At 43.1% G+C, this 10,941-nt stretch overlaps 2 protein-coding genes across 4 annotated transcripts; both read left to right on the top strand.

The window, feature by feature from the left end:
- The first annotated feature begins 37 nt into the window (after positions 1-37).
- On the top strand, positions 38-7,724 carry fancb (FA complementation group B). Of its 3 annotated transcripts, none has more exons than XM_061791311.1 (9): positions 38-207; positions 295-1,040; positions 1,270-1,425; positions 1,800-1,889; positions 1,999-2,127; positions 3,583-3,755; positions 4,685-5,106; positions 5,522-5,762; positions 6,694-7,724. In XM_061791311.1, exons 1-9 carry the CDS (start codon positions 165-167, stop codon positions 7,091-7,093), a joined length of 2,400 nt encoding a protein of 799 aa, XP_061647295.1. In that variant the 5' UTR covers positions 38-164; the 3' UTR covers positions 7,094-7,724. The 3 variants fall into 3 exon arrangements, with proteins under 3 accessions (XP_061647295.1, XP_061647294.1, XP_061647293.1); XM_061791310.1 differs by having other exon boundaries at positions 38-1,040; positions 6,694-7,011; positions 7,420-7,724; XM_061791309.1 differs by having other exon boundaries at positions 38-1,040.
- On the top strand, positions 7,376-10,015 carry LOC133486344 (lymphocyte antigen 6S-like). Its single transcript, XM_061791317.1, has 4 exons — positions 7,376-7,513; positions 8,726-8,901; positions 9,492-9,611; positions 9,711-10,015. Exons 2-4 carry the CDS (start codon positions 8,820-8,822, stop codon positions 9,863-9,865), a joined length of 357 nt encoding a protein of 118 aa, XP_061647301.1. The 5' UTR covers positions 7,376-7,513; positions 8,726-8,819; the 3' UTR covers positions 9,866-10,015.
- The last annotated feature ends 926 nt before the right edge of the window (positions 10,016-10,941 follow it).

Here is a 10,941-nt window from a genome sequence, read left to right as displayed (position 1 = left end):
CACAATGCACTTCGAGGTGACACTTCCGGGTCGGCGCGCGTTTTCGAGTGACGCGCGGCCGACAGAAAGTCACTTGAACTCCTGTAAGTGTCAACACGCGGATTGATGTATAAGTGCAACGCTAATGACATCGCAGAAGTGTCTCGTTGTCATTTAAATGCATCATGAAGGGCGTCACGTCGACTTCGACCCAACTCTCCTTCTGCGGTAAGGTAATCACATTTAATCACACCTTGAGTGAAAATAAGACGAGCGAGTTGACCTTCCGTGGCTTTTCCTTCCAACCGGAGCAAGAGGTGTTCGTGAAGGCATCACAAGGCGCGGCTGTCATCAGCCACAAAAGCGCAGCAAGCGTGGATGCCTTCATCACGTCCAAAAGCGTCGTGGGTGTTCACAGGAGGACGAGCACGCCCTTTGTCCTTGTGGCAAAAAACAACAAGAAGGCGGACTTGTTTGTGTATAAACTTTTCGCTCTGAGTGTCTGCAATCAGCTGGAGCCTTGCATTGAGTTCTCACTCCCTCATTGCCTGAGTGGGGACGTTTGCATCCTGCAGGGGCCCACAGTGCTGTGGACGCATGCTGATGCTGTGTTTCATGCGTCAAGTGATTCAGGAGGGGTCAAGCGGGTGCCCCTCCAGCTGTCCCACTGTCTTATCGGCGAGCTCCCCCTCCATAAGCCTCAAGGGTTCATACTGGGACATCAGGAGTGCTCCACCAAACAGACTGTGGCCTATTTGCTCGGGACCGGTCGCACCGTTGACGGCTCAGTGGTTTTACCTCACCCTTACATTCGCATCACGAAGTGCATCTCTGTGCTGTCGGCCAGCCTGGCGGGCGACGCGCTGCGGTGCACTGCGGTTGCGGCCACTGCCAGTCGTCAACTGCTTTATTTGGAGAACGGCGCCGTGGAGGACGCGTGCCTTCTGCCGTTCGAGAGTCCTGAAGCAATACAGGTGGTCGACGCTGGAAGAAATGGAGTCATCTTTGTCGTAGCTTTCGATCAAGGCCACGTGTGCGCAGTGTGGAAGGATGCATTTCAAGTATGTATGACCAACATGCAGCAGGCACCCTCAAGATATTGTTGCATGCACTGAAAACTAATCCCCAGCTCACCTGCGACCCTAATGGGAAAAAAAAGGAGTGATGGCTGGGTTATCACATATTGTACTGATCTGACTTGGTCGTCTTGTTCAGAGTGAGTGCGACAGTTTTCAGTTTCTCACAACTCTCAGCACAAAACCCATAGTTTGTGCGAATTGTCTTTTTCAGGTAGCCGCCCAGTGGTCAAATGTGAGCTCGGTGCACGTGGACGACTATCTAGGATGCGGCACGGAGCAGATATTGTTGGTTTTTAAGGGTGACGACGCATCGGGACAGCCGCCGGAAGATTTCATCATCACTGACCTCTGCGGGATCTCTTACTCTGTAATGAAAACTTTTACTCCATCGGTGCTGTATATAACTTTTTTTTCACATTTTTTAACAGGTCCCAGGTGACTTAAGGAAATGTCTTTGACATGCTTTCATCAAAATACCCCAGTGATCAACAACAACAAAAAACACGTAACAGAAACACCCTATTTTACGTCTTTCTGAAACTACAAGGCTGCTCCTAACTGTGTCGTTCATTGTGAGTTTTGTTTTCAAAGCCTGCTAGCTGACCACTTTCTGTGGAAGTCTTTCAGATGAAAGTCAATGTGAGATGAATAAGGAGAGATCAATTTGAACATTATAAGCAAACACTGAAAAAAAGTCAGTTAACCTAGTGTCTCAATAAATGCAAAATGTTGCCATTTTAGCGTGGCGAGCACAGTGGCGCAACGGCGAAGACGTCCCCTCCAGCAGAGAGCCAGCTCCTCACAATTCAAGCTTTGGAATCCAGACTGCAGGTGACCGATTAAAAACACGGCTAAAGTTACATCACCGCATCACATTTTCCTGATGCTGACCCATGCCTTTTGACTTCCTCCGTCACGTGCCCGTCACGCGTCTCTCAAGAGTGGACTGAGCGCACTGCGAGAACTTCAGGGGGAAGTGAGAGTGAAGGACAGAGTCGTGCAGCAGTCGGTGCGAGCGCTCACCGATGTGGTGCGCCATCGAGAGCCAAATCTCGCGCAGCCTGAGCAGGTACTACGCACGTGCGCATATAAGGAATTAACATCCGTTTATTTATTAAAGCAGTGCATTGGAAAATCCAGAGTCGAACACAACACAACAATTCCTGGCTAAAACACATTGAAACCTTTGAAGTAACATTTTAGTATTCTTAACTATCAAACAAGTGCCAAGTAAAACTACTGGCGAGGGAGTAGGATGGTGACTTATTGTGAATAATGAAATACGGTAAATTATAAAAAAATCTATATAATGCAGCCCTATGGGGGGCACAAGCCAGTGCAAACTGTAAGCCGGTCCCAAGCCCGGATAAATGCAGAGGGTTGCGTCAGGACGGGCATCCGGCTTAAAACTTTGCCAAACAAATATGAGCGTTCATCCAAAGAATTCCATACCGGATCGGTCGTGGCCCGGGTTAACAACGTCCGCCACCGGCGGCGTCACCCTGCAGGGCGCCGGTGGAAAGTCAGCTACTGTGGGTCAAAGTCGAAGAAGAGGTGGAAAGCGGGTTCTTCGGCAGAAAGAGAAGAGGAAAGCACAGAGCCTAGAACTGAATGTTGGGACTATGACAGAAAAATCTCGGGAATTGGTTGGCATGATGATTCGGAGAAAGCTTGATATAGTGTGTGTCCAGGAGACCAGGTGGAAAGGCAGTAAGGCTAGAAGTTTAGGGGCAGGGTTTCAATTATTTTACCATGGTGTAGATTGGAAGAGAAATGGAGTCGGGGTTATTTTAAAAGAAGAGTTGGCTAAGAATGTCTTGGAGATGAAAAGAGTATCAGATCGAGTGATGAGGCTGAAACTTGAAATTGAGGGTGTTATGTATAATGTGACCGGTAGGATGTGACTTAAAGGTGAAAGAGAAATTCTGGAAGCATCGAGAGAGTCGTGATTGGTGCAGATTGTAATGGACATGTTGGTGAAGGAAATAGGGGTGATGAAGAAGTGATGGGTAAGTACGGCATCCAGGAAAGGAACTTGGAGGGACAGATGGTGGGAGACTTTGCAAAAAAGATGAAAATGGCTGTAGGGAACACTTTTTTCCAGAAGATGCAGGAACATAGGGTGACCTACAAGAGTGGAGGTAGAAGCACGCAGGTGGATGACATTTTGTGCAGACGATGTAATCTGAAGGAGGTTACCGTCTGTAAGGTAGTGGTAGGGGAGAGTGTGGCCAGACAGCATAGGATGGTGGTGTGTAAAATGACACTGGTGGTGGGCAGGCACAAAGCCGTTAGATCCGATCGGGCACTTGTCACTCATATTGATAAATTGCATCTCACAGCCAGTGTTTGTGATGATGCCACAAAGTCTTGTCTCCAGCAACACTGCAGCAAATGATGTTTCTTGTTTAAACGCAGTGGCCCCCACTTGGGTCCCTTTCTTGTCTTTTGTTGACATCCAAACCCCAAACGGCGATCGGGCTATCGCACGCTTGTCGTTAGTCGTTACCGTCGCTCTTTCCAGGAAGGACTCGTCGCTCTTTGGGAGAGTGATGACGAGTCAAAGGACGAGGCCGCCGATGACGAGACCCGAGTCGTGCCAGCGGTGCTCCGCGGACCTCACGTTGACAAGCTGTGGCATCGCGTCGTCGACGGACGAATGGTCGTGGGAGTGATACTTGCTGCCGACAGCTCAATGTAATTCAATTTCATTGTCAGACACTCAATTTAATTTGTGGTTGTAGTTTTCTTTACTGTGTAATATTAAGTTGTTTGTAATATTATGGTTGTCCCAACATTGTTTTTTTTTTTTTGCACCCGAGTCACTTGATTTTGAGTATCTACAACTACAGAGTCCCGATCGGATACGTCGGCAATGCAATAAGAAGAAGAAAAAAGAGCCCGTGCAAATTTTCCTAATTTTTCTTAATTTAGTTTTTTTGAACAAAAGCATCCAAATGTTCTATCTTTTTACATGGCTGTAAATACACAAGTTAATACAAAACGTTGGAAAGATATCCCTCAAAAGTCCAACAAATCTCGAGTGAGTGTATAAAGCAGTTGTTCTCAAACTTATAAAAACAAACAAAAGCAAAAAAAAGGGTTTTGAAATTATTAACCGTCACAGAACAAATTGCATTTGGAGTTTCCGCTATATTTTTTGAAATAACAGTATCAGTGAAAACGTCATCATCATTCTCTTGGTGAGGATGAAATTACAGGGATAGCTGAAGATCTTGTATTGGAAGTCATTAGCATGAGCAGTTTAACCTGTAATACTCGAAGTGGTCAAATAAACACATCTATTATTAGCAAACAGGATGTAGTGGGTGAAGTATAATTTGTACTTGTCGATTGCCCCTAGTGTAATGTGAATTTCAGCCCAATGCAAGTGTCATGGCATGGCTTTTATTTTTTTTTCTCTCTCTCTCTCTCTCTCTAATAACCTGACATTCTCCTTTTGTGGGAGCAATCTGATATCTCCCACCACCTGCTCCAGCACATGTAGAGAAAAACTATTGCCTCAGGAGTCGCCGCAATTTCTGATGTATTCTCACCATCTGGAATATTGTTGTTAATCACCTACTTGTATTTCTACACGCACATCTGTGCTATTTTTGTTCCAGACCAGCGGTCAGTACGAGCTTATCCGTCCTGACAGAGGCGGGCCGCGGCTCCGCGCCCGCAGTCATCCAAACCCAAAGCCGAGTGTCGTGGCTCCCCGCGCCCGCCCCCTCACCCTCACCCTCCGCCTCCTCGGCCGCCACCTTCCCTGAGCCGGCAGCCAAAAGAAGCAAGCGGCACGACGCAGGGGGCCCGAATGATCTCAACGCGGCCAGACTCGCCGTGACTGCCGTGACCGGGCTGGGACCTCTGCTGAACTCTGGCTATGTCAAATGCAATGTCATGCTCCATTACAGCCCGAGAACGGACGGCTCGGTTCTCGCCCGTGCCCCGGCACCGACGGTCTTGCATTGCGGTCAAGTTACTGTAGACATCCACGCAGACTTCAAAACCCAACTTTTGAGCAAGCCTGAGCTTAAAACAGGTAAATTGCAATGTCACCTAATTTTTACACTGCGTTCCAAATTATTATGCAAATTGTATTTTCCTCACATTTTCCTGAATAGTTGATAACAAATGACAGTCGGCATAATTTCCAAGTCGTCAGAATATAATTCAAATGATTGTCATAACCGTATTTCTTTGAAGAATGAAAGACTTAAAATGCACTGTTCCAAATTATTGGGCACACCAGTTTGAAGACATTTGACATGTTTTAAAGTGAAAATAGTCATTCATTGAATTTGCAGCGTATTTACTGAAATCAAGTCAACTTTTTAGAGGTCATTTTCTCACCTTCAGGGACCATAAAGTGACCAACAAGCTCTCTTCCCAGCATGTTTTTGTAAGTACCAATACATTCATGTTTGTTGACCATTTTTATTTTCTTGGTTACCCAGACGAGGCTCAGGAGGATTTGCTGTGTCTGTTGGCGGTGCTGGATCACTGGGTCTTCCGCATAGACTCTCCCGAACACAGCTTGGGCGATATTGACGGCTGGCTGCAGAGGAGAGTGGGCTGTAAGAGGGTCGAAGTGAGCCCTCAGCATCAACTATTCGCTTCTCAAGGACTCTCTTCTCTCTCGCTGCTGCGCTGGCGTCGCAACAGTCCTTTCCGGGGGGAACTGGAGGTCCACTCGAGGTGAGAAGGATGCATTTGTAGTGCCAAAAGCAGAACACTCTGGCAAACAAGACGTTTGTATTAATCTAGGAAAGGTGTGACTTTGGAAGAACACTTTATGTTGTAAAACAAATTGGAAAAAAAAGTGAATAAATAGCTACTTTTGAAAGCAGATGTCAAATATCTGTTTGGTACAGCTGTCAGTGTCTTCTTTATGTATATTTTTGCTATTCACAGTCTACTGTAATCATGATGCACAAACTGTTTAGTTCGTTACATTCCATTCACGTTATTACTGTATATTTTTGCATGTACGATACTATAGAGTAGGGGTGTCAAACTCATTTTTGTCACAGGCCACATCGTAGTTATGACTACTTCCCTTGAAGGGCCGCTATGATAAAATAGCATACAGTATTTACAACAAATTGATAACCAGTTTTGAAATCAGAAGCCTATAACAACGTTTTTCAACTGTTACATTTCTTTTCAAAGGCGGATTGGTAACAAAAAATGCTTGCAACCTCTCAATGTTATTTCACCAAAACAAAATTAACAATTTTGATTTGCTTTCGCGGGCCGCAAAAAAATGTCATGGGCTGGATCTGGCCCCCGGGGCACCAGTTTGACATGTGCTCTAGCATGCTATTTGTCTTCTTTAAAAAAAAAAAAAAAAGTCGTTACAAACATTTTCGTTCTGTGGTTTTGAGTGGATTAATGGCCGACATTTATGCCAATGAGAGAAGATGATTTGTAAGTCAAGGCACCATTGTATTTTGCAAAAACAAAGCTGTGCCTTCACAAGTCGCGAATCAGGAAACACTGTAGTCACATGGTCACTGTTACGTGTAGAGCATTATTATTGTATTTTTCAATGTCTTGTATTGTTTTCAAAGTCTGTTGGGCCACATCAAATAAAAATTCATTTGAGGGCTTGATTGCTTTTTCGCAGCCACTTGGAGATCCTCAAGCTTCTGGACACCCTGCTAGGTCACCTCCCAGCGTCCTGCTCCATCCAGCCCATCTGTGGCATAAGAGGAGAGGGGTCATCTGAAAATCTCGCTTTGGCTCTGGAGAAGGAAGTGGCATCACTACGGGAGTTTGTGTCAATGCAGCTGCGTGGGCAGCAGGAACGCGACGAGAGAGCGACTGGGCCCGAGGAGATCCCTGAGCCGGGCACACCCGAGGGGCTCCACAGGTGTCGACTGGTTTGGGAACAGGACGTGGAGAGGAGTTTGCGGAATTTAAACCGACAGGTGGACGTGAGCAGGTACCGCGAGTTCATCCAAAAGCTGTCTGTAGCCCAGCTTGATGCGGATTTAGCTGCTCTCATGGAAACGCGGATGAAATAACGTTATTAACTGCTGACGGTGTGCGTTGAACAAAGTCACATTTGGCTTTGAAGAGCAAACTGATGCCGACATGGTTACATTCCGTGCTCGCGTCCTGTCTCCACTTGAGCGCATTTCTACGTGATCACCTGCCATCGCTTCAATCTGCTGCGCTGTGATCGTCTTAATCCTCTGGACTTTGTGTCCTCGCACTCTTTGTTGATGCTTTCTAGTTTCATCCCGAAGTGAGAAATGTCAGGGGAGGGAGGGGGCATCGCACAAGGGAAAGCTTTTACTCGTTCTTCCACCTCACGGTTGACTTGTTTTCTTCCTGGGACATGATGTAGTTGCTCATACGATGCTGTTGGGAAAAGGCCAGAAGTGCAGAAGATGTCTTCCATATTGACCTGACCAGCATGTGTAGCAGAAAAATGGCCAGAGGTGACCTATACAAATCTATTTATTTTATTTACCCGAGCCACATGTCGCATTATTTTTTTCCCCACATTGCATAAAAATCAAGACGATTTTATCAGGTACCGCTTGTGCAAATTAATGAGATCCAATACAAGAGATGTATCAATAGAGTGATATTTTTGCCCTGTTCATGCTGAATTATTTAACAAATTCATTATAAAAATGATACACAATTTTGAGGTTTAATTTTTAAATTTTTTTTTTTTATATGTTACGAAGCTTGAATGCTATGGACAGAATAACAAAAAAATAGCAAATACAAAATACTAAAAAAAAACCTATTAATACAACATCTTGCACATTTGCCATTTCCTTAAGTAAACTAGGATGGGAATAATAATCAATTGGTTACTAAATTAAATAAGAATTTTTGGATTGTGTATAGAGTTATTTTATGGCATCCAGAAGAATTTAAGGCAAACTAAGAGTGCTCTACTTGGCTGCAACCGGTAGAGACGCTGTTCCATTTTCAACTACTCGGTGACCTGAAGAAGTAGGACCTGATGTGACTTGTGCATATAAACAAGAGTTCACAATAACCAAAATTATTCCGTTCCATTGTAAATAGTAAAATTAAAATGTTCCCCTTAGTCAATAACATTTCGACAGATCAAAATCCCTTAAAATGATTGGCTGGCAACCAGTTCAGTTTGTAATGTGCGTTTTGCTTAAATAGGCTCCACCTCCCCACAACCCTGAATAAAAAAAATAGGAAACTGATGAATGGATGCCCATCGCTCAAATGAATAATTTTCATTGTGATGCAGTGCAGTTCTGTAACGCTGCAAACCACGACTGAAACTCAAACTCGACAATAATGATCCTTGTATCTTTACAAGCAAACAAATACAGTATGTGCATCGGAGCACATCATTATTAAAAATTAATAATGGGTCAAAGCATGACCTCCTGTTCCCAGACCGATGTGCTAATAATAGCAGCAGAACATCCCTACATGCACAGCAAATAAAGAGTAACTCCTAACATGTTCGTATTCATGCCGTATGATGAGTAGGTCACAAGAGCGGGAGGCCATTAATTGTAGTGGACATTGTACATATACACTACATGAGTCAACACTTATTTGCTTAACTACATAGTACCATGTGTTTACTTTAGCCGCTATTTGACATTTGGATTTATTTATTTTTTTGTACAAACGCCTGTTTTTATCAGGGTGGAACTAGAGATGCTTGCCGTCTGTCGATTGGTCAAAAAAAAAAGAAGTGTTATTTCCATGTAAAGGTGGGAATAGAATACACAGTATATAATGCAGGAGCACAAGAAGAAGCAAACATCTGCAAGGATGATGGTCACAATGGAGCTGATCCTGGTCATGACTCTGTTCACTGGTAAGGACAATGGCAACAATTGCACAAATTAAGGAGCATTCAAGTCAGTGCTGTAGATTTAATTCATGTGCAGAGTTTAGACAGTTTGCCTGGGAAATATAAGATGCCATTGGATAACCTGATATTATATCAGAATAATTTTGAAAGGACAAATTAGACGTTTTCAGAAGTTAAAAGAATAGAATAACCATGTGATTGGAATTTCAAAAGTTAATTCAGTGGTTCAATTAAAAAGATGAAGCACACATAAGTATGCAGATTCATTAAATCATTTGCAAATTCAATTCCTACCAAGTTTTTGTATATATATTTTTTATTATTTCTTATGAAATATTCTAATGTCTTGAGATGGGGAATTTGATGGTTTCTTATACGTAAGCTATCAACATTGTGAAAAATGTTGTGTCTGACTCTAAAAGAATTAAATTGTTTGAATAGAACTACTGAAAGGCATCTGTATCTAGCCAGTGTAGTAAATACAATAAAAATATATTTCATATTGTATCCATTGATGAAGCTCCACGCTGAAAGCCAAATATGCCTAATATCAAATAAATGCAACAAAGCTGTGTGTATTTATTGCTGTGCAGTGCGCACCCCAGTATTGGGATTAAGATGCTACACATGTTCAACCAACACCGTGAAAGAAGCCTGCAACGTTACAACGTGCTCACTTGGGACGGACTACTGTTTTTCAATGCACGTCAGCGGTAAGTAAACCACTTTTCGTTTACAAATTGAGCTGCTCGAAGAAAGGATGAAGTTGCTGACTTTTTGTTGTCGTCGTTTGTTTCCATGATGTCCCACAGGTGAGGTGTTAAAAGGCTGCATGAACATGTCATGTAGCCCTAAAGCATCTTGTTGTGTGGGCAACTTGTGCAATGGGGCCTCGCCTGCTGCTCCCCATCTCCTCATCCTCGCGATGAGCTCAGCTTTAAGTGGTTGTTTGGGCCTTGTGGCATGATGGTTGGCCAGAAAATGTCTGAAGTGAGAAGTGGTCAGGAAAGAAATACAATCGAGCGATAGATTGTTTTATTCCTATGTGTATTTACAGAGCAAAAACAGGATGTATGACACAAACAATAAAGAAGCAGAATAAAATGACTGTTTTCAAGTCTCTGTGTTCCCTTTTCAAACAAAACACCTGTGTCAAGTATCATCAGTTACAGTTGCTCTGCTACATGGAATTAAACCCTATGACTCACTTCTTATTTATTTATTTTTTATTTCCCCATGAACTGAATACAGGCAGGAAACGTAGATTTATATTTTTTAAAGCATTTGGCACTTTAATTTTTATCCCACTTTTAACATTTTGTAAAATTCTGTAAAAGAAATACATTTCAAGAATTGAAAATTTGAATCTATTTTAACTCTACATTTCCCCCCCCTATATATATCACACAAATTTTCTTTGCAGAAAGATTTAGTTGTCAGTGGCAGGAAGTAACAAAGTACCAATGCTTATTTACCAAACTTAAGTAGATTTTTCACACACCTCTTATTTATATTATATAGATTTAAGTTTGAGCAAGATTACCAAATTAAATGTAACTACAGGAATATCGTTTGAAGCTGCATCATGAGTTAAAAACATGCCCAATTTATATATTCAAGTTGATTACAGTACATTACAGCGTTGAAATGACTTTTGGGCAACAGTTTGATGGATGTTTTAGTGTGACTTCACTCATTGGGCCTGACAATTCCTCAGAATGTCTTCTCATTTTTCAAGTCGACAAACTCGCTGGCACAAGGACGGATGACGTCATAATATTTGCATATCACTGTACCGTTTCAAACTTATTGGAATAAAAACTCATTTAGTAGTTGTTGCAATTACTGCAATTTTCATGTTAAGCCAGAATACTCTTCTGTTTCAATAATATATGAGCGCTCTGAACAATTTGCTCTTCCTCACGCCTTGCTTGGGCTTCCTGATTGGGTGCCGTTGCCACGGCAACTCTCATTTCTCGCCACTCCGTGCTCACAAAGTCCTCCCTACACCGCAATAAATGAGCGCAAGTTGTTTCAATCCTG

This window comes from Phyllopteryx taeniolatus, chromosome 12 (genome assembly GCF_024500385.1).
Source record: "Phyllopteryx taeniolatus isolate TA_2022b chromosome 12, UOR_Ptae_1.2, whole genome shotgun sequence".
NCBI lineage: Eukaryota > Metazoa > Chordata > Actinopteri > Syngnathiformes > Syngnathidae > Phyllopteryx > Phyllopteryx taeniolatus.
The sequence above is the reverse complement of the archived record's forward strand: the minus strand, read 5'-3'. Positions and strand labels throughout refer to the sequence as shown.

Coding starts and splice junctions, on each gene's coding strand:
- LOC133486344 (XM_061791317.1), top strand. CDS start 8,820: ATGCAGGAGCACAAGAAGAAGCAAACATCTGCAAGGATGATGGTCACA. Junction 8,902..9,491: donor GGTCATGACTCTGTTCACTG/GTAAGGACAATG, acceptor ATTGCTGTGCAG/TGCGCACCCCAGTATTGGGA. Junction 9,612..9,710: donor TTTTTCAATGCACGTCAGCG/GTAAGTAAACCA, acceptor GATGTCCCACAG/GTGAGGTGTTAAAAGGCTGC.
- fancb (XM_061791309.1), top strand. CDS start 165: ATGAAGGGCGTCACGTCGACTTCGACCCAACTCTCCTTCTGCGGTAAG. Junction 1,426..1,799: donor TCTGCGGGATCTCTTACTCT/GTAATGAAAACT, acceptor TTGCCATTTTAG/CGTGGCGAGCACAGTGGCGC. Junction 2,128..3,582: donor ATCTCGCGCAGCCTGAGCAG/GTACTACGCACG, acceptor CGCTCTTTCCAG/GAAGGACTCGTCGCTCTTTG.